The following is a 19,381-nucleotide window of genomic DNA, read 5'->3' as shown; positions in this document are numbered from 1 at the left end:
CCGGCAGCCTGCCTTCCCTGTTCCCTGCTGCTCCTTCTCCGGCTCTTCAGATTGCTTGGGGTTTTTGATGTCTGTATGTGAACAAGAATTGTTTGCTAGGATGGGCTGTATCTGCATATTGTCTGTGTGAAGTCTGATGCAGATGTTAATAGCTGTTCCCATAATGGGTATCCATGCATGCTCTGTTAGTCTCAAGTCGTTAAACACAAATACCTGGTTTTTTGACACTTCATGAAAATATTTATTTCAAGCTAGAATAATAGTGTTGTATTTCTATTGCACTTTCTGTAAAGGCAGCGCAGACCTGCTCTGTTGTGTGTTTTTGATTATTCAGCTGCTTAGAATTGCAGTTCCATTGATCATGCCTTCAACTTTTAAGCAGTGATTTTATGTAAAAGCTGACTTTGATGGATTACTTTAGCTAATGTGTATTTTTTTTTTCCTCAGCTCTATTCTTCCTCTCTTGATGGCAGCATTAAGCTGTGGGACTTCATGGATGGGATCCCCATTAAAGTAAGTTGAGTTATTTTTGTTAAGCACATGTCAAAATTATTCTTGGCCCATTGATAGCAGAATAAGGATTTCTGCAGCTGTTATTACAAAGGGGCACAAATCAGTCTGAGATGTGGTGTTCTGCCGTTAACACAGCCCAAAACCCATCTATTTATGGCAGTAATAGAATGTGGCAATTGATGGGTGTGTCACTGCAGGAGCTCATGGTGATGCAGAATCTTTTGGTGACAAAGATGAGCTATGTGCTGACATACCAACTCTGCTACTTGCTCCAGTTCAGAGTCCGGTGTAGCTCTTAGGAAGTGTGCTGCAGTTTGTGATACGCCAATAGTAATTGATGTGATGGCTTGAAAATGTGGCCTGCGATCTGTCCTGTTGCTCCCGTTTTCTGCTAAATAGAGGCACTTCCCTATAGGCAGGCCTTCTGCTTTGTATTAGGGGTGAGGTACCTTCAGGTTTTTCAGTAAATCTGATGTCTCATATGTAATTAGTACTGTTTTAACATTTGTATTAGCCTTGATAGGATAAAGGTATTTATATTTGTCCTAGAATTGGGAATTTTAATTAATAGATGGAAGTTTCTTTAAAGCATATGTGTTTTCCTTGTTGCAAAAACTTAGTGTTATTCACTGTTGAAAACCATATGCACGAGTGTAATAATTATTGAGCTGATTTTCATTTTTTCTTCAGACTTTCAGTGTAGGACCCAAACTTCTGGCATTGTATGCACTTGCTAGTTGTGAGGACTCAGTGTTTGTTATCATTCCAAAGAGCGGTGAAAGAGGTAGTGTATGATCAACATCATCCTTGTCATCCAAGTCACTCTGTGTCTAAGCTACTGTCGTGTCAGTGAATGGTATGCTGCAAGAATGTGGTTCAATATATTAATTTTGGAAATATTTCTTAAGTCCTGTGACAGGTGTCTGCAGTCATACATTGTGTGCCCCTGTTTCTGTTTTAATTTTATGCTATCTCTTTTCTGATATTTCTCTAGATGAGTGCTTATCTTCACTTTTGAAGCATATACTGTGTGTATCTGATGTTGTAAATGGACTAAATCTTTAAGCACTGCTTACCATGATATAGGGTATGCTGCGGTACTTGAGACTACTCTTCCACTTTAAGCAGTATTAACATAAATAGACTTGTCCTAATTAACAGCATGCCTAGATAAATTTTACTAGAATTCTGTCTGAAATAAATGTAAATATAGCTTGACCTTACTATTTTGCTGCAAATGTAACTTCAGAGCAAGAGAAAATATTATGCAACTTTGCTTGCTTTCTGCTTACAGTTGCACTGGTATCCACTGTCTAGCCCTCTGCTTCAATACTGAATCAAAATTTCTGAAACAATTATTTTTTTCAAAGGCATTACAAAGTTTTTCAAACTTATAAAAAATATTGGAAGATACTAGCATGTTAGTTTTAAGGTAGAGGGGGTGTAAATCTCCTTTGTAAGGGGTGTACATTAACTTGTTCATAAAAGCCTTTGGATAACAGATTTTTCTTTGGTCAGATACATTCCAGCTGGTCTCAGTAAAGCTGACAAAAGCAGCAGGCCAAGATGTGGAAGCCAAGGAATTGTCGGTGGTTTTGGATGGTGTGGATGCGTCACCAAAGCATATTGCATTTGGAAGAGAAGTATATTTGCCTTTTGGGGTTTTTTCTTGTGTAGGGTGTGGGTTGGTTTGGTTTATTTTCCTCTGAAATGAACTATATGCTCTTTATGCTTTTATACAAACACAGTAGCACTGAAACAAAGCTGAAGGTAAATGAATCTGTGTAAGACCTGTGCTTTCTTTTATAAAAATACAAACCCAACACTTATAATAGGAAGATACTTACCATCGGCTTGTGTGTTATCTCCAATTTTAAGTACTTTGTTGTGATACATGATTTTTTTTCTTTAATGTGTAAGGATATAATCTGTATGTCCTAAGTTGCTGTTTTACTATTAACAGGGTGAGTATGTGGCATCAGTGAAGGAGCTTAATCTACAAGTTTATTTTTTTAAACAGAAACAGTTGAACAGGTAAGAATGCAAATGTCAGGAATTGACTCAGTACAATATATCATAAATGTTGTTAACTGGTGATGTGTGTGCACATTTTATTTTTGTCAGCAACCATTTGGTTTTATGCTGGAGGGGATGTAGTCACTACATAAGAACATTCCCTTAGAGGCACACAGTGAGGTGCTGCAGTGGTATTGTAGTTTATCTTTTCAGCTCAGGCATGTGTTTTTTTTTTCAGGTAAATGCTTAGGCTGATGCTGGACTGAAAGAAGTGACATAGTTTGCTCAGGGCAAAAACAGGGTCGGGGGACAAAGCTGGGGTGGAAGAAGAGAGAGAAAGAAGGAAAAATCTTTCAGCTTGATTGAAGGCAAAGAACTAATGAATAAAGAGAAAAATAAGTCTTTTGCTATTTTTTGTAGAGTGCATGTTTAATTGTGCTAGTCAGAATTATCTTTATGTGCATTAGCTTATCTTTTTGAAGCTTTGTTATGAAAAACCCAACTTATATAAATAAAGCTACTTTCTTAATTCTCGAAGGTTTTCTCTAAGTGCAATGAAGACAAAAGGTGGAAGCAATCACTTCACTTGCATAGCATGCCATCCTACGGAGGATTGCATTGCAACTGGCAGTGCTGATGGGAAGATTCGCCTCTGGTATGCACATTTTGATTCAGCTGTGTACCCCAGAAACTGATGTGGCCATAGGAATTAAGTGACACCTGAGCAAAGCTGCCTAATTCGTCCTCAGCGTTGCCATTTTCAGAAGTCATAATGAGCAAAGAATGGCAAAAACCTGCAGTCTGCCATTGACTTCAGGGTACAGCTTCAGGTTATTGTCAAATGGGAAAATAATTCCTGTTATGCTATGCTCCACAAATCTAAACTGTATTTGAAAAACGTAATGTGGGAGCAGCTGAAATAACTCTTTATGGGCAAGTAGAGTTCTAGGGAGGGCACACTGGTGGAATTGTGGGGTTAAGAACAATATGCTTGCCAATATGTTGTGCAGCGCTGAGTTGCTCAGTATGTCCAGGATGCGTGGTGCGCACCAGAAAGGCGCCGAAAACCTGCTGGCGTGGTTCCTTCCCTCCCTTTGCATCACTTGAGCATACAAAGAACTCTAGTCTGGAATTTAGAGGAGAGGATGGTATACTTGATTCAGTTCAATATTTCCTTTCATTTTCTGTTGCTGATGTGATTTAAAGAGCTGTTCTATTCCTCCCCACATAGGAGGAATTTCTACCACAAGAAGGAATACACATTTTCCACACTGCACTGGCATCACGATACTGTCATGGATCTAGCTTTTTCTATTGAGGGTGAGTAAAAAACAAACAAAAAAAACCCTGAAAAAACCTCAACAAACAAACAAAAAATCCTCTCAAAGTCAAAGAGTTGCAGCAGGGAGGGAAAAATGAATAGAAGTTCAAATTTGTCCACTTACTAACAAATATCTATAAATTTAAATATGTCCAGGAGGGATCTGAAATAAAAATGGAAGCAGTTGTTATTTTTTGATAAATTTTGATTGGCATTCATAATGTCAGATGTCTACCTTCTATGGCAGAACATAGAATCTAACCCTTCCTCTTACCTCTTTTCCCCCATGTCCACTCTCCCTCCCACCTTTCATCAGTAATAGTGATGAGTTCTTGCCAGAGTCTTATTTGCAATCAAATAAAACAAGCCAGTCTTGTCGGAGCTCAAATCTAGTGGCAAAAATCTAGTTAACTTTTATCTGAGGCTATTTCTTACTGCAAAGTATTGCTGGTAGAAGGAGAACAATACAGCTATATTCTAATGCAAATACTCAGCTGATTCAGAAAGTAATGGGATCTACTGCTCCCAAAGCATTGTTTAAATTTTACTGTAGGCACAAATTCTTGTTGCTTAATCCATGTTTCTCTAAGCAATTTTACATGGTATAATGAGAAATATATCCATGTGTATTGCCCAGGCTAGATATGAGGGATAATTGCTTTGTACGTGACAGTTTAAGACATGTTTTTGAGAAACCTATGTTTGTCTGTCATTGTAAATACGTATGCTGATGATATTTTTTTTTTTTAACCAAAACCTATAACTGCACTTTTTTTTACTGGAAAAGGAACCAGCTTGCTGAGCGGTGGAGTTGAATCTGTTCTAGTTCTGTGGCACAATGAATCAGACTGTCAGAAGGATTTCCTTCCTCGTTTGGGATCTCCTATTGAGTACATCTCTGTGTCACCTGACGGCGCACTCTGTTGCACCTTGCACACGGACAACAGTAAGCTAAAATATATTTTAAGTATCACTTAATACAAAATGGAATGCAAATGTGTGTGAGCTTTATTTTGTTCGTTTCAGATTAAGTAACTAGATGCTACATAAAAGTTCAATATTGATCTGAAAGAACAGATGCTTGAAGTGATATTTCACTGTTTCATCAGTTGTGTGAATTTGGTGATGACTGCTTGTGGTTACATTGCAGAAGCTTTTTGCGAGACTTTGTCTGCTTTTCCTTTCAGGAATCACAATAGTCAACAGCAACCTAAGATTTTCCAAAAGTATTCAAGGGCTAATCAAAAGTAAGTGCAATAACATTTATCTTCCACTTAGAGGGCGGAATGTGTCACTTCCTATCTTAGGTTGTTTGTCATCTTATTTTTGTTTCCAGGTGCGGATGTCAAGACTGGTCTAGTGGTTGATCCTAGAACCAAAGCTTTGGTCCTGAATGGAGAGCCTGGCCACTTGCAGTTCTATTGTCTACAAAGTGACCAACAGCTCTTCAGTGTAAGTTGGATAGGCTTGAACTAAGACTTTAACTTACGTGATTGAATAAGTTATGCATCAGAATTTACTTGAAGGCTTAATATGGCAAACAGGAAAACAGCCAGCAGCTTTACCATGAGACTGGATTCCAAGCTGAGATGTTTTCAGCTTTGCCGCAAACTTTTGTTACTTTTTAAGCATAGCTAAATGTTGAATAAATACTTCAAAACAGTGTGCTGTTCCTGTTAAATGTCAAAAATTTCTAGGTAAAATCCCTCTAAAATATCTTTCTTTTTATTAAATTTCTTTCCTACACTTAGCGTTATTGGGGAATGTACATGCCCTAATTACGCTTTCCCCACATTTGGCTTTTTTTTTATACCACAGCCTAGTCAGTTCTAATCAGTGCTTTCAGAACATAATTTCTCCATGCTTTTATGAGTGATATCTCTGAATCTCCATTTGAATTTTGGAATTTAGTTTTGCTCTTGTTCTTTTGCAGTTGGATATTGTGCAACGACAATACATTCATCAGGCAGGCTTAAACCAAGCTGACTTGGTAAAAGTTGCGTTCAGTGCACAAGGCAAGTGGTTGGCAACAGTAGAAGAGAGAGAAGAAGTGACTGACCCCGAGTTACAGTTGAAGCTGTGGTTCTATGATGAAGAAACACAAAGGTAACAACAAGAGAGCTGGCCTTCTAGGTGTCAAAATCTAAAGTATCACACAAATATCTACATAGGCTGTCTTGCAAAGGCAGAGTTTTTCCAGATCAACTAATAAAATTCTAGGGAAGATCACAGGGAGAGTCTACAACATGTTACGTGCATCTGAAACAATGCACAGAGTTGAAGTAAATACGGATTGGAAATAATTGCTCTGAATCTAATTGACTTATATTAACAGACAGGCTATTTTAACCACAGGACTTGAATTCACAAATTTACTTGGCATTAAAAATCGTAGACTTATTGGAATGGTCCTATAGCTTGTACAGTTTTCCCACCTCTGTCTAATCCATCATTAATTGATTAGATAGGGTACAGAACATATGACTCTTGTTGATATGCATCTGGTTCATACACTTCCTGATTTTCTCATTTACCAAAAAAAAAAAACCAAAAAAACAAACCTTTGACTATAAATTGTTGTTTTTCTTAAAGAAGAAACAAAGCATAATAAAGCTGATCTGTGCAGTAGCTATGTGACTGATTGTCTACTGGAAAGGCTGCCCAGAGTTCAGGCTGAGTATTTGAGAGTGATTCTTGCTTAGTGCTAATCCTTTCTCAGTGCTGGTCTACTGTCTCTCTTGCTGTATGGATGTGATCTGTAAATGCAATACCTTTTAGCTATCTAATTAGACACAAGTTGCTTTGATTCCTCTTCTCCCTGCTCCTTCCAGAATCATCTTAAACTAAAATCTTCCCCAGATGCCTTTTTATTTCATTTGGAAAGCTTCTGTTTTCTTTTCTTATAGCTTTAAGCTGAATACTAGAATAAATATGCCGCATGAGGACCACATAACAGACATGTGCTTTCGTGACATGGATGAATTGGAAGATGACTCTCTGATATTGGTAACAACTGGCAGAGACTGTGTGTTTAAAGTCTGGGTGATGGTAGAAGACACTGATCCAGAGGGTAAGTATGGCCAAAATGTAACATACTTGCCACCTTGTAACATGTTATAGAAATTCAGACCCTAACTTTATCCTTTCAGAACTAGGTGCTCAAGTCCCATGCATTTATCTGTTTCTGCTGTTACATGGAGCACTGTGTTCTCCTGAGCATCCTCTGTGATGGCGTTCTCTCGTAGTTTTGCAGAATTATGGATTGGTATGGAGGTTCCTGAAATAGCAAAGACCTTGCCAAGCCTGCTGCAGAAGGGAATGGCAGCCTGTGTTGTTTAAAGGATTGTTTGTGGTAATTATTTTTCCATGCTGGGAAAATGGATTTTTGTCGTTCCTCTGGATATAATCTATTTATTTGAGACTCCTGCTCAAGAGAGCAGGATGCAGAAATGTGATATTACGTTTTAAGTGACAATTTAATAAATAACAGCATTTTGCTCTTCTGCAGCTCCACCACTTCAGAGTTCATTTTTTTAACATCCTTCCATCCCATTAGATATTTGAAAATCCTAGAATGGATATTTAGGATCTACTTCCAAGAGACTCAAGTAACCAAAGTTCACCTCTCAAAATGCATGGTGATGGTCACTTGTTTCAAACAGAGCATCTGGGGGATGTGTATTAGCCTGTAGCCTTTGGATGTGAAATACAAAAGATTTCCTACTTCTTAATTTCCTTTTACTTAAATGTTATTACGGTGCCAGGTACACTTAAGTCAGCTGGAACTTTCCTGCCACTCACTGTCTCATCTTTCAGTGTTTCCAAGTAGATGTGGTAGTGGTCTTGGTGAACTGCTTGCAGTTTGGTAGTGGGTTTGTGTTTTCATGGGCAGGTGAGAACATGTTCAAAAGTACTTCTGAACTAAGGTTTCCATTTGGTAGATGTACTTTGCCAAATTGACTTCTTCTTTCCAAGGTGTTTGTTGCTGCTCATGAGAAGGAAAAACAAAAGCTTATATTCATTTACTAGGACTTATGTATATATGTACACCTAGTAGCAACTCCTTTAATGGTATCTGAAAGACTTATTTTTTTCTTTGATTGTAAATAATTTTAAACCTAGATTATATCTTAACTTAATGAGTACATGCTTTGATCCTGAGTACAGTGTGGGCTGGGGATGAAACCTAATGGGGTCTGTTTCCCTCCACAGTATAGTCTTGTATCTGCTGACTGGCCTCATCAGGCATTTTTTTTTGTGTATATTTGTTTGGTTTTTAAGTGACTATACTCTGTTTCATGGTGTGTGTAAAAGTGCAAATTAGTGCTGACTTCTGTGGTGTATTTGCCTGGAGGGGCAGGGTAGGAATGCTTAGGTAGAAAGATTCAATATACTGCAGCTTCTGTGCAGCAAATATTAATAAACTCATTAGTTTGTAAGTAGAATACACTCTGGTGTGTTTTTATTTGCAGCAGATCTCTTGCTGTGCCTCTAGATGGTGCCATGCACTTTAAAGTAGTGAATTGTTTCTGGCTTTTTTTACAGGCAGTTCTTTCAATCATCAACTTGTAGCCACTTTATAAAGGATATCTTAGCATAGGGCGAACTTATTTTCCTTTCTTTCCTCATCCTACTTGTATGTTTCAAAAGCATGCTGTGTGAATGTATTTATACTGGGAAATGTGTGTTTTGAGGTAAGTACATCACTTTGCTTCTGTTTATTTTATGGTAGTTATCAACAGTGGGAAGGGTATCCCAACTAACACACTGGCAGGTTAACCAAGACAAGGAAGCATGCTGATGGGTCACTTGGTGAGCCTCAAACTTTGTATAAGTGAACCATGAGTTTTGTGGGACTCAAGTGCAACCTGTGTTCAGGTTTTTAATAATGCTTGTGTTCTTGCTACAGTTTTAAAAGAACAGTATGTTTCAGAACACTAAATGTTGAATCTGCTTCAGTATTTATCTAACATCTGCCCATTTGAGAGCACCGTTCATGTAGCTGTCAAAGTAAACATGAATATTGTACCCTGTCAATGTCAGGATTCACTATTCAGATGCAAAACTGAGGACAAATGGAAAACCTACTAGATGTTTCTTGTACTAGAACAGGACAGATTCTCTCAGAAATGTAAGCCTTCTGAAACAAAACTCTCTTGCTCTTGAGCCTATTTTGCAGCCCTAATAGTTAAATTCTTCTTTCTCCATGTATAGACTTGAATTAACTAGCTTGTTTGTTCAATGCAGCACAGCAGAGTGTGAGCTGGAGCTGTGACTTCGTAGGCAGCTACCACAACTACCAAGCTACTAACTGCTGTTTCTCAGAAGATGGCTCTTTGCTTGCTGTTAGCTTTGAAGAAACTGTCACTGTATGGGATTCAGTTACTTGGGATCTTAAATGTACATTTTGCCATCCACCTGGAAAAATAAGGTATGTTTTTCATCTGGCTTTTTATGTCTTACTTAAACTCTCAGAACAGAAAGAATCAATTGATAGTAGTTCAAGAGCTCATCTATGTTCATATAAACATTGAATTTAACAGTCTTAAGTTCATATACAGAAAAGACTGTAAAATGTCTTTTAGGTGGTGGGTAACTTACTGTTAAAAATAATAAGATCAAGCTTTGCGGTTTCATCTTCTTACTTGCTTATGACTCCTGTACCTCCCATATCCAAATACGTACATTGGGCACACAGCAGTGCGTTAATAGTCCTTCTCTTTCTCTCCATTAATCTATGTGTGAATCAAAGTACTGAAAAAGTAAAAATATAAGAAGTTTGTTCTTTATTCCTGTATGCATGCATACAAATAGAAATTATATCAATAAACCATAATTCCAATAATAAGGTAAATATGGCTTTATAAAATACATAGCCTGATCCTTTCTGACCTCTGGAAAACCCATATTTGCTTGGCAGACTACCCCAGCATGCTTCATTGTGTGCTGTTATAATAAAAGACATCCTGAAGGTCTAGGTACTCTTGTGTTGTGTAGGGATAATGAGGAATGTCATAGTTCGATGGTAGAGATATAAAAAAAGATAAGAGAGACCCAAAGACTAGGACAGCCTTAATATTGAGCTTCATGGACTGTGCAAATATCCAGCAGTTTCTGATCCAGGTAAAGTGTCGTTTTTCATACCATAATCTTGAAAAAATAGGGCAATAGGCGACCTCACTGGTTTACCTACTGGTTCTTTGTGCCAGATCTCTGCATCTAAACAATTGCTGAAATAGGAAGATGCTACAAACCTACTGTAGCATTCTCTTTCATTGCTAAGGGTTTGCTGACGGCTTCAGGAAACACCTAAAATGGAAGGCAAAACATTGCATGGTCATGATGTTTTAAAGACTGAAATGAAGAATCACAAAAAAATACAGAGATTTCTGGCTTCATGGGGTTTTTTTGTGTATGTTTGTAGGCTTTTCTTCTGTGTGATCAAGTCCATTTTGTTTTTACTGGTCCTCTAAGATTAGAAATTGAGAAACTTTAGGAAACATTGCTAAGGGTTTGCTGACGGCTTCAGGTACTTCAGATATTATGGGAGGCATGTTAGCCACATCTTTACTGTATCTGTAGGGAAGACTTGTCTTGACAGCTTGGCACAGTGGCAAGCTTTTCCCAAGCCAGCTGCTCCTTTTGTAGCCTTTAGTTTATGCTATATTAAACAGAAATAAATTACTGTAGGACTACATTAAATGACTGTGTTAATTGCATAACTTCAGAGGGCTATGTTTTAATATGGAATTTCTGTCCCTTACTAGCTTTTTTGAAAACATTCTGTAGGATTAGAAATCAAAAGGTGATTAGAAATAGATAGGTGATAGAAATCTACTGTTCTCAAACAAAAGAATGAGAGGAGCAACCTCTAAGGAGAACTTTTTTTTTTTTACTACTTCTCCCTTTCTAGTGCTTAGAGCAATAGTAGAAATTCTTTAATGATGGAATTTATTTTCCAGTCCCCATGTGAACACTTACTAGTACTTACGGCGTTAAGATCTTAAACTCACTCTTTGAAATCAGAATGTTTAGGAACATGTAATCCTTATAGATTTATGCATACTTTTAAATCTCCCAGACTATCTGGTTGTTGTGTGTGAGGTTTCATGCTACTAGAGGTGAAAGCAAAAAGCAAATTTCACCTGATTTAAATATCACTAAAAAAAAAAATCTTAAATGAATGTTCTTGTAACTTGTGAATCATTACTACATAGAGAAACAAAGATGAAATCTGAAGGCCACTAACTTGTTTTGACTCTTTACTTCTGTAGGAGAATCTGCTTTGGGAGACTAACGTGTTCCAAGTACCTCATTGGTGCCACTGACTATGGCTTTCTGTGCTGCTGGAACCTGCTCAGTTGTGCATGTAAGATCAGCTTAAATGTATGCTAGAGTGGTAACACTTAACACTTGAATTCACTATGAAACCTTAAAATAATTATAGTTTGATTCCAGATTGACCCACTGCAAAATGGCATGTGGAAATGTAATGATTTTCATAATATCCTGTCCGGCGTGCATCTGCTTTGTGTGCATGTGCATAGTAAACTCTAAGGTAGATGACTGATAACACAGTAATAGCTGGTATTTCCTATGTTTGTGTAGAAGAAGTTGATAGTTTTTGCGTACTTTCATTCATCTGGGAATAAGTGAACTTCCATGCCTCTTCCAGAGGTCAAGGCCCTGTGTGTTGTTCCCATTTGACCTTTTGTTTGGCAAAGCAGTGGGACAGAACTGAATGCCTTCTTTTCATATCTGGCTGTTGCTGTGTTTGCTTTTCAGTGGAATGGAGTGCCCACCTCAACATCTTAGTTCTGCAACCTGATCCCCTTTCAGAATATATTGCTGCTGTCTCATGGCTCTCAAAAGAGTCCAGCTGTAAGTACAAAGGCTTCTTTGACAAGTAATAGTCAGTGGAATTTAAAACTGTGAAAGCATAATTTCTAGAAAAGGTTTTCTTAGAATTCAGCTCCATGAAAGCCATAAGACAGACTTGAGCCTGTGTTTGTGGAAACCTGTGGAAAACTGAGCCATGTCTGACAGCAGCAGTCAAGTAAAGCTTGTTGGTTCCCCATCTTTTCTTCCAACAGTTAAGTTTCCAGTACAGGATATAGCACAGGATTAACCGTGGTCACTGGCTGAGGGTCTTGAAAGTTCTTGGCTCTCTCCTGAAAATGTAAAGCTGTGGTTGACCTGTACAGGGGTGTCATAGAGCTTTGACTGTGCATTATGATTACTCTTCCTAGAGCTACTGTTCTACAGAAAAGTTAATTTCCAAGTACGTTCTCTGGATTAGAATAATGTGAAAGTTATCTTCTATTATGCAGTATAGAAAGTATCTTCTATTATCCAATTATAATTCCTGAAAACTAGTGCTTAAAACCAATCCTGTCCAGCAGGTATCCAGGAAGGTAAGAATTTCATTATTTAAAAATAAAACATTCTTGGTTTTGCAGTGTTTGTGTTTAAACCAAATGAGCCACGGCCAATCTATATCCAGAGAAATCTTTGTAAAGAAAAGATCCAGCTTGCTGCCTTTGTTCCGAGAGATGAACCTGAAATGATTGGCTCAGAAAAATACCCTTGGCTAAGAAGATCCCAACTGTTTTTTCTTACGGATACACAAGTAAGAAATAGTGATTGGCAGGAGGTTCCTGGGGGAAAAGTATTTTCCTGATTGTGGATTGCTATAAATTCAGAGTTCTGCTGTTGAGTGTAAGAGTTTCTTTTTGTGATTTAAAGGCATTTAAAAGTGTAAGCCATGCTTTGTTCTTTGTTAAAAGCTTTCACTTGTTAAACCAGCTTAAATTCAAAATCGATTATTTACTGGTTTTCTGCTGCTAATAGTTTCTGCTGCCTCGTTCACACAGGAAACTAGATAATTTGGGAATACTGCCTATGCTGTTAAATTTAGACAACCGGCAAGAAGCTGTATTATTGCTGATCATGAAATGTTTCATATGATTCTCAGTTTTCCCTGTAATATGTGGGTGGGTGTTTTTTTGTCTGTCTGTTTTCCCAAAAATTTTGTAGAGAGCCTCTAGGTTAATTCCTGCTTCCTTTCAGTTTCTTTATAAAATGAAGAGATGTGTTTGCCTCTTCCACTTGACTGATGAAAGCTTTTGGGCCAGTCAGAAGCTTCTGTAGGGAAGGTATGGAAATATGGAAAGCAGTTTCACATTGTAACTCTGCTGTATCATTCTGTGTTTCAGGAGCTAATGACGCTTAGCACAAAGTCTCTAGAAGACAGGCTTACACCATCAAGCAAACAGGTACCTCTTATAGAAGTTCTGACCGTTGTACAGAGCAGTTCAAAATTCTGTTGGTGTTCAGTTTGTCAGATTAAAATTCCCTTCTGTCATGAAAACGCACACCAGAGCCTTAGATATGAAATGATACTTTTCTAAAAGGATTCAGGTGTTATGCAAGTGAAGCGAAATGACTTGAACCTTGAATAAGCTCTTTCCTTATTTTGGTTTCTTTAACACTTGAAACCTTAAGTGTGGCCTGAACTGCACTTCTGGTGAGGATGAACAGTTGTCAGTCAATTGTGACTTACCAGGGAGGAGGAGTTTCAAAATTACATTCCAGCATGTACTTCTGTGGAGAAGTAGTCTGGGAAATTTGATCTTTTAAATTCATGTTGAAGAAGCATTTCATACCCACTGAACAGAATAAAACAGTAGCACTTGATTGATTTGGTTGGTTTAGATAAAATAGATCAAAGTGGCTAGTTTCTAATACAAAATCCAGTGGGAATGTGGTTTTAAGCAATCAGTTTCTTTGGAGAGTAGGAGAATAATTTGGTACTCCGATTAAGGTATATTGATCTAGTGCCAGAAGGGAAGCTGGCATGGTTTGCTTCCAGTTACGTAATTAAATCACTCAGCAGGTGATGCTGGGGGTATAAATTATCTTTTAGTCATAAGTAGAATCTGAAAGCTATGCTTAGTTTTTCTGGCACACGCACTAACTTCCGTATTTGTAAGTTAATTGGTACGTCAACCAGCTCAAATGTGGTGTTCTTGAATCCAAATGCAGATACTGGAGAGTTTGATAACTTTGGTGTAGGACTCTCAGGGTCCCTGACAGCAAATGAGTACAAAGAGCCATATGGCTCACTTGAGTTCAATTTGACTGTAGAGTTTTGTCTCCTAGGTTGATTCAGAATTTTGGTAACTCAAAATGAGATAGAACTTGGATTTGTGACACTAAAAATCTACTTGAAACTTTCACCTTTTTCAAGCTGGCGGTAGAAGAAAGTCTTCCCGTGACGCCATTTAGCTTGCTATTGGGAAAGCACAGACATCAGCAATCACAGGAGGATACAGGCCTTGGAAAACGAGTTGTTCAGAATAAGAACGAGCAAGATTCACCTGCTGTCAAAGAGGTAGGAGTAATTACAGTAAGTGTACAAATGAAATCATGACAAACAAAAAGCTTTCATAAAGCTTCTGTTTTATCTTTTCAGCTTTTGCACACTCCAGCACATGTCTTGCCATCTGCTTCCTTCCTCTGTCCTATATTTATTAATTCATTGCTCATCTCCAAAGAGAACAAAAGGTAAGAAAAATTAAAGAACTCTCCTTAGTTATTGAAGTTATTTTAAATTATGTACATCTTTGTTTAAAATGTAAAAGCAGTGTTCCAACACTCTTCATTCTTCTATTGGCATAAATTAGTAAAACGCTTTATTGTGGCAAGATTTTTTTAAAACAGCTAGGGTTTTGGGAGATATAGGGACTGGCTGTTTAGTCTGTTGGCTCTTTTATTGCTGTTATTTTTGCTGTTGTTTAGTGTAACGTGCTTGTAGGCAAAATGTTGCCTTTGCTATTCAAACATTCTTCATTAATTTACTTTATTCCAGGGATTTAATGTTTTTAGCGGTGTTTCTTGACAGATGTCACATTCTCAACTTTACTTGATGTTATGATGACTTCTTGCATAATTCTTAGTTTACATTTCTGGATACACCAAGAAGTTAGCCCTTGGGCTTAATCTTAACTGTTCTTTTAGAACTCAAATTTCATTCCTAATTAAGCTACACAAGACGAGTGTATACTGTGAACACAGTTAGCTAAGCTTGACTTCCAATGCATTAATGCCAGTTAAATGGGGTAGTTTAATAGGTACCTGAAATGTATTGTAGGTTGCTCCTCCAAGATTGATGTATGCTTCCAGGAAAAGAATGCAGGCAGGGGGATTATGACTGTAGTCTTGTATTAGGATTACCATCTTGTCACTTACACTGAAGCCAATTAAATGCAATTTAAATCTTTAAAGTGTTTAATGGAACTGTCAAGCCAGAGGTGAAAATGAGCCATTGGTATCAGCTGCCATTCTGAATTCGCCAAGACCAGTGAGAGGATGGTTTACACTGCCAGGGCTTGCACAAAAGAAAACCCACCAGTTGGTGTAGTTTTTGCATGTGCATTATATTCTGCCGTAACAGCGGTATAATCAGTTCTGCGATGTTGTGTTGGCCAGTATTGCTGGCTTCCTTATTTGGTGATACCAGTAAAAGTCTTTTTGCTACATAAACAAAACACAAGCAAAAATCTAATACAAGGAATATGTAGAAATTTGCACGTAGAAGAATTTGGGAGTTCAGTGGCCTGTGTAAATATTTGCACATGTAGAGCTTGTACTTTGACACTGGTGATTAGTTTGACTGTGCGCTTAAAGTTACATATAAGAGCTGTAGGACTGGGCTCTTGAAGAATGACAAGAATATATCACTGTATAGATTAATTTACTTGTTAATGTTAAGTAGTTTTATTCTCCTTGTCAATATAATATTAACTTATTACACGTTTCACCATTTACATTTTATGAGTGGTTGATAGTTTGTATTAGAACAGATGATTTTTAGGAGACTAGTACTGTTCTGCCATGCAGGTTGCAGGTTTTAAGACCAAGGGACCTTTTTCAGATTTGAAAGAGAAGAATGGCCTTCTTGAATTTTGTCTCATCTACCAGTGTATCTGATGTTTCCGGTCCTGTAGGAGTGTGAGATTATAACTTTTTACATAATACTCATCTGCCTATTCTGACATGATGGATTATATTTGGAGAAAGAAAAAGATTTTGTCTGTTACATTTACTTAGAGGACAGCTGTTTGAAAAATGGCTTGTAATTGAAAGGGCAAGAGAAGTAGAGTAGTTGGTAAGTAGCTTAAGATTAAAAAACTAAGTAAAATCTAATGTTTACTGAGTTATGTGCATGAGAACTTACCTCTCTCCTATAGTATGCAATAGTATGGCATGTGGAAGTACCCATTAATTTCATTAATTGGGTTGTTTCCAATCATGTTCCTCTTACAGTGCTGAAGAACTTGCTGATGAAGTAGAAATGGAAAGTGAAAAAACAGAGGATGATTCAGATGAGGAAAGAGATGTTACTGAAATGGAACAAGAAGATACAAGTCCTATGGAATTATTAGGAGAGATGACATATAAACTGTCTAAATCCCAGGAAAAAGAGCTACGAAAAATAAGAAAAATGGACTACAGTTGGATAGCAGCTTTCTAAACAGACATCTTGTTTTTATACTGTAAACTGAAGTTTTGTAGATTAAATATTCTTCAAAAAATAATTCAAGGCCTTTGGCTATAAATTTTAATAGCCTCTACTTCCATAAGAAGGGAGAACTGGAGGGAGGGATTAAAGTTTTGAAAAGCTGGTTCTGCTCCTAGTTTATTAATGATTCTCTGTGACCTTAGAAAACATTTAGCTTGGGGATTTTTGTCTGTTTTCCTAACAGCCAGCCTAGCAGGCCTCTCACGCATCAGCTAGAGTTTCTATATATCACTTAACTATACATATCAGAGTGTACAGTTAGTTTGAAGTAGTAAATTTGAAGGCCTAAAAGTGAGTACGCTCTCCTGTGCTTTTGCAGTATGAAGGCAAGCTCATGGAAATTGCAGTCACTAAAAACTCCGAGGAAACAACATTTTGCTAAAAACACTTGGATAAAAAATAATGAAAATGGGAATGATATTGACTCGTGTTAGTGAAAGCCATACTCCCCCTCCTTTACTACTGCCTTGATAACAAAGCAGAGGACCCTTTCCTCCCTCTCCTTTTCTAACACCGTACATTGGAAGGCAAATAGTAGCAACACTTTTTACTTCTTGGGGGGGGGGCTATCCTACAACAAGGAAAATCTATCATTGCCATCCACGTATAGAAATAATTGAAATTCATCTTGACACCAAGGAAAGCAACTCCCCATGACTGTGCTGGAAGGTTTACGGCTCCCATTTTAACATGAATGCAAAGGTTTGCTTGTAGTAAGCAGGGCTGACCCCGGACATGGCATCATTCACCTCTCTGTTAAGCAGTTCACAGCCTGAAAGCCGGGGATGAATGACGTAGCATTACCTACAATATGACACAGCAATGACTTCACCTGTACATTTAGCAAGGAGGTACTTTGTACATTGGGGCTGCCAGGGTAAAGGTGTGGGATGAGTGAGTACTCTGTTCTGAACTCAGTTTTATTAGGAGGACAAATAAACTTTTTTTTTTTTTTTGACACTTTGCAACATGCTGGTAACCCTGTACTGCTGCAATGCATCTCTTACCTCTGCAGCCCATCACAAGAGGTAGGGGGTCAGCTACACCTGCAACCATCAGTCCTACTCACAGGCAGACCCCTCTCTGAGGGGTCTTAATCCCCAAGAAATGGAAAAGCTGCCTTTTAGCCGGGTGGGCTTCGTCCCCTGAAAGGACTCGGGTTCTGTAAGGGTCAAAACCAAGCTGGCACCTTACAGTCCACCCAGCTCCTGCTCTGCCAGGTCAGGAACAACAATGACATAATCCCTCGCTGTCGACTATGTTCCCTGAACCTTGGCAAGCCTTGCTCGCCGATTTTGATCTACCAAGCTTGTCCTTGTGACAGCCCAGGATGGTACTATTGGCAAGAGCATGTTATCTTTGTGTGTAATTGTCACAGGCAAGAAGCTTCCAGAAATAAAAAGCTTTTTTATGTACATAGCTACATGCCGTAAATGAAGTAACACCTACCAAACCAAAACACACACTTGAACAGGGGGAGGACAAATAAACCAAAGCAAAGACCAGATATTCTAGAATACAGCAATCGTTTGTAAGCAGCCACTGAAAAGAACTATTAAAAATAACTCCCCCAATAGGTCTGAGTGCTGTCTGAATCTAAGTAAAAAATTAGTTCAAAACTCATAGAGAAGTGGAAAAGTCTAGTGTACTCATTTTGTTCTGTAAATTTTAAAATCATGGATGTCAAAATATGAATGTGGGGAATATACACTGCAATAGACATAGCTGTGCACGAAGAGCCTTACTTAGAATTCATTTCATGCAACTTAGAGTGAACTGCTCAATGATAGCACATTGCACCCTCTTTATATTTCCTTCTAATCAGACATTATTTATAATAATACATAATTTATTGTTACAGTTTCAGACCAAATTGGTTAGGGTTAACTTCGTTACTTGGCAGCAAAGGGCTTCTGCAGCTTCTAATACAAGAAAGTTACATACCAGAGCTCTTCAGACTATTTATTACTTAGGACTGTGAGGGGCAACATCTTCTGTCATATATTATTTACACAAGACTAATATTACTATGAATTTTAAGGAAAGTTTTTTGTATATTTTAGGCATTTTGGTTTGTTGTTTACAGGCCTGTGTATAACAGAAAAATAATGTATTTTAAACCTCTAAAGGTTTTCAAAATTTGCCTGATAATTTATTTTTTATTTCTCTCTCTCAAAATTACAGGGAGGAGAGCAAGAAAACACAGTAACACTGTCATGACTACAGACAGTTTTCTGCTTTTCTGTTTTTCTCCCTTTTTATAACAGCTGTTTAGACAACCTTCTGGTATACATAGCTGAAAAGAAAAATCACAGCTTCCCCCCAAATATTATGCAATTTTTCTTTCCATCCATCTTATCTACAGATCTAGAACTGACTCAGCCTTTTCAGAACCTTGGATCCAATAGATTTTTCCCTAGATTAAAAGTTTCAACAGAACAAGTAGGGGAAATGTGTTAAGACTGTAATGGACAAATGACAGGTTTTGACAACTCTGAGGTTTTAAAAAAAAAAAAATAGAAAGTACAGAAAAAAAATTAGTAAACAGATTTCCCCCTCTCCACTCCCCAACATGCACTGTACTAGGAAAGACACACTGAAAGGTGTTTGTCTTTTTCCTTAAATAACATCAGACTTCAGCTCTGTGGAAAAACAAGTGGAAGTTGAGTAGAGATCTATATGCACGTTGTTTCCAAAACACTGGCTGCAACGCCTGGTATTGTTACTGTGTCAATAAGGCTTAAGTGCAGCTCTAAAGGGAAGAAGGAAATCTCAGTATTTGGTAGTGTGGGTTTTTTAAACTTCACATGCTCTTGTGAAAGTGAAGTGCTTTACTGGAAAGTAAACAGATAAGAAAAAGAGACAATTTAGATGCAATTTAGCATCTAAAGATGCAGTTTAGTTTTGTATTCAGGCTGTAGAGCAGTGTGTTAGGAACCTTTATCCAG

The 19,381-nt window shown here is 37.8% G+C and overlaps 1 protein-coding gene across 1 annotated transcript; it reads left to right on the top strand.

The window, feature by feature from the left end:
- Positions 1-447: 447 nt before the first annotated feature.
- Positions 448-16,536, top strand: WDR75 (WD repeat domain 75; the record flags this gene model as incomplete). Its single annotated transcript, XM_010075326.1, has 19 exons — positions 448-513; positions 1,204-1,297; positions 2,032-2,156; positions 2,477-2,547; positions 3,068-3,184; positions 3,761-3,849; positions 4,638-4,796; positions 5,038-5,097; positions 5,187-5,302; positions 5,784-5,956; positions 6,757-6,920; positions 9,098-9,281; positions 11,125-11,219; positions 11,636-11,731; positions 12,310-12,479; positions 13,066-13,125; positions 14,100-14,243; positions 14,325-14,416; positions 16,178-16,536. Coding segments are annotated over 19 exons (2,283 nt in total), but the record flags the coding sequence as incomplete, so codon positions are not given.
- Between the last annotated feature and the right edge of the window lie 2,845 nt (positions 16,537-19,381).

Source organism: Pterocles gutturalis, unplaced genomic scaffold, assembly GCF_000699245.1.
Source record: "Pterocles gutturalis isolate BGI_N339 unplaced genomic scaffold, ASM69924v1 scaffold16502, whole genome shotgun sequence".
Lineage (NCBI taxonomy): Eukaryota > Metazoa > Chordata > Aves > Pterocliformes > Pteroclidae > Pterocles > Pterocles gutturalis.
Note: the sequence above shows the minus strand (reverse complement) of the source record. Positions and strands in the feature narration are given on the sequence as shown.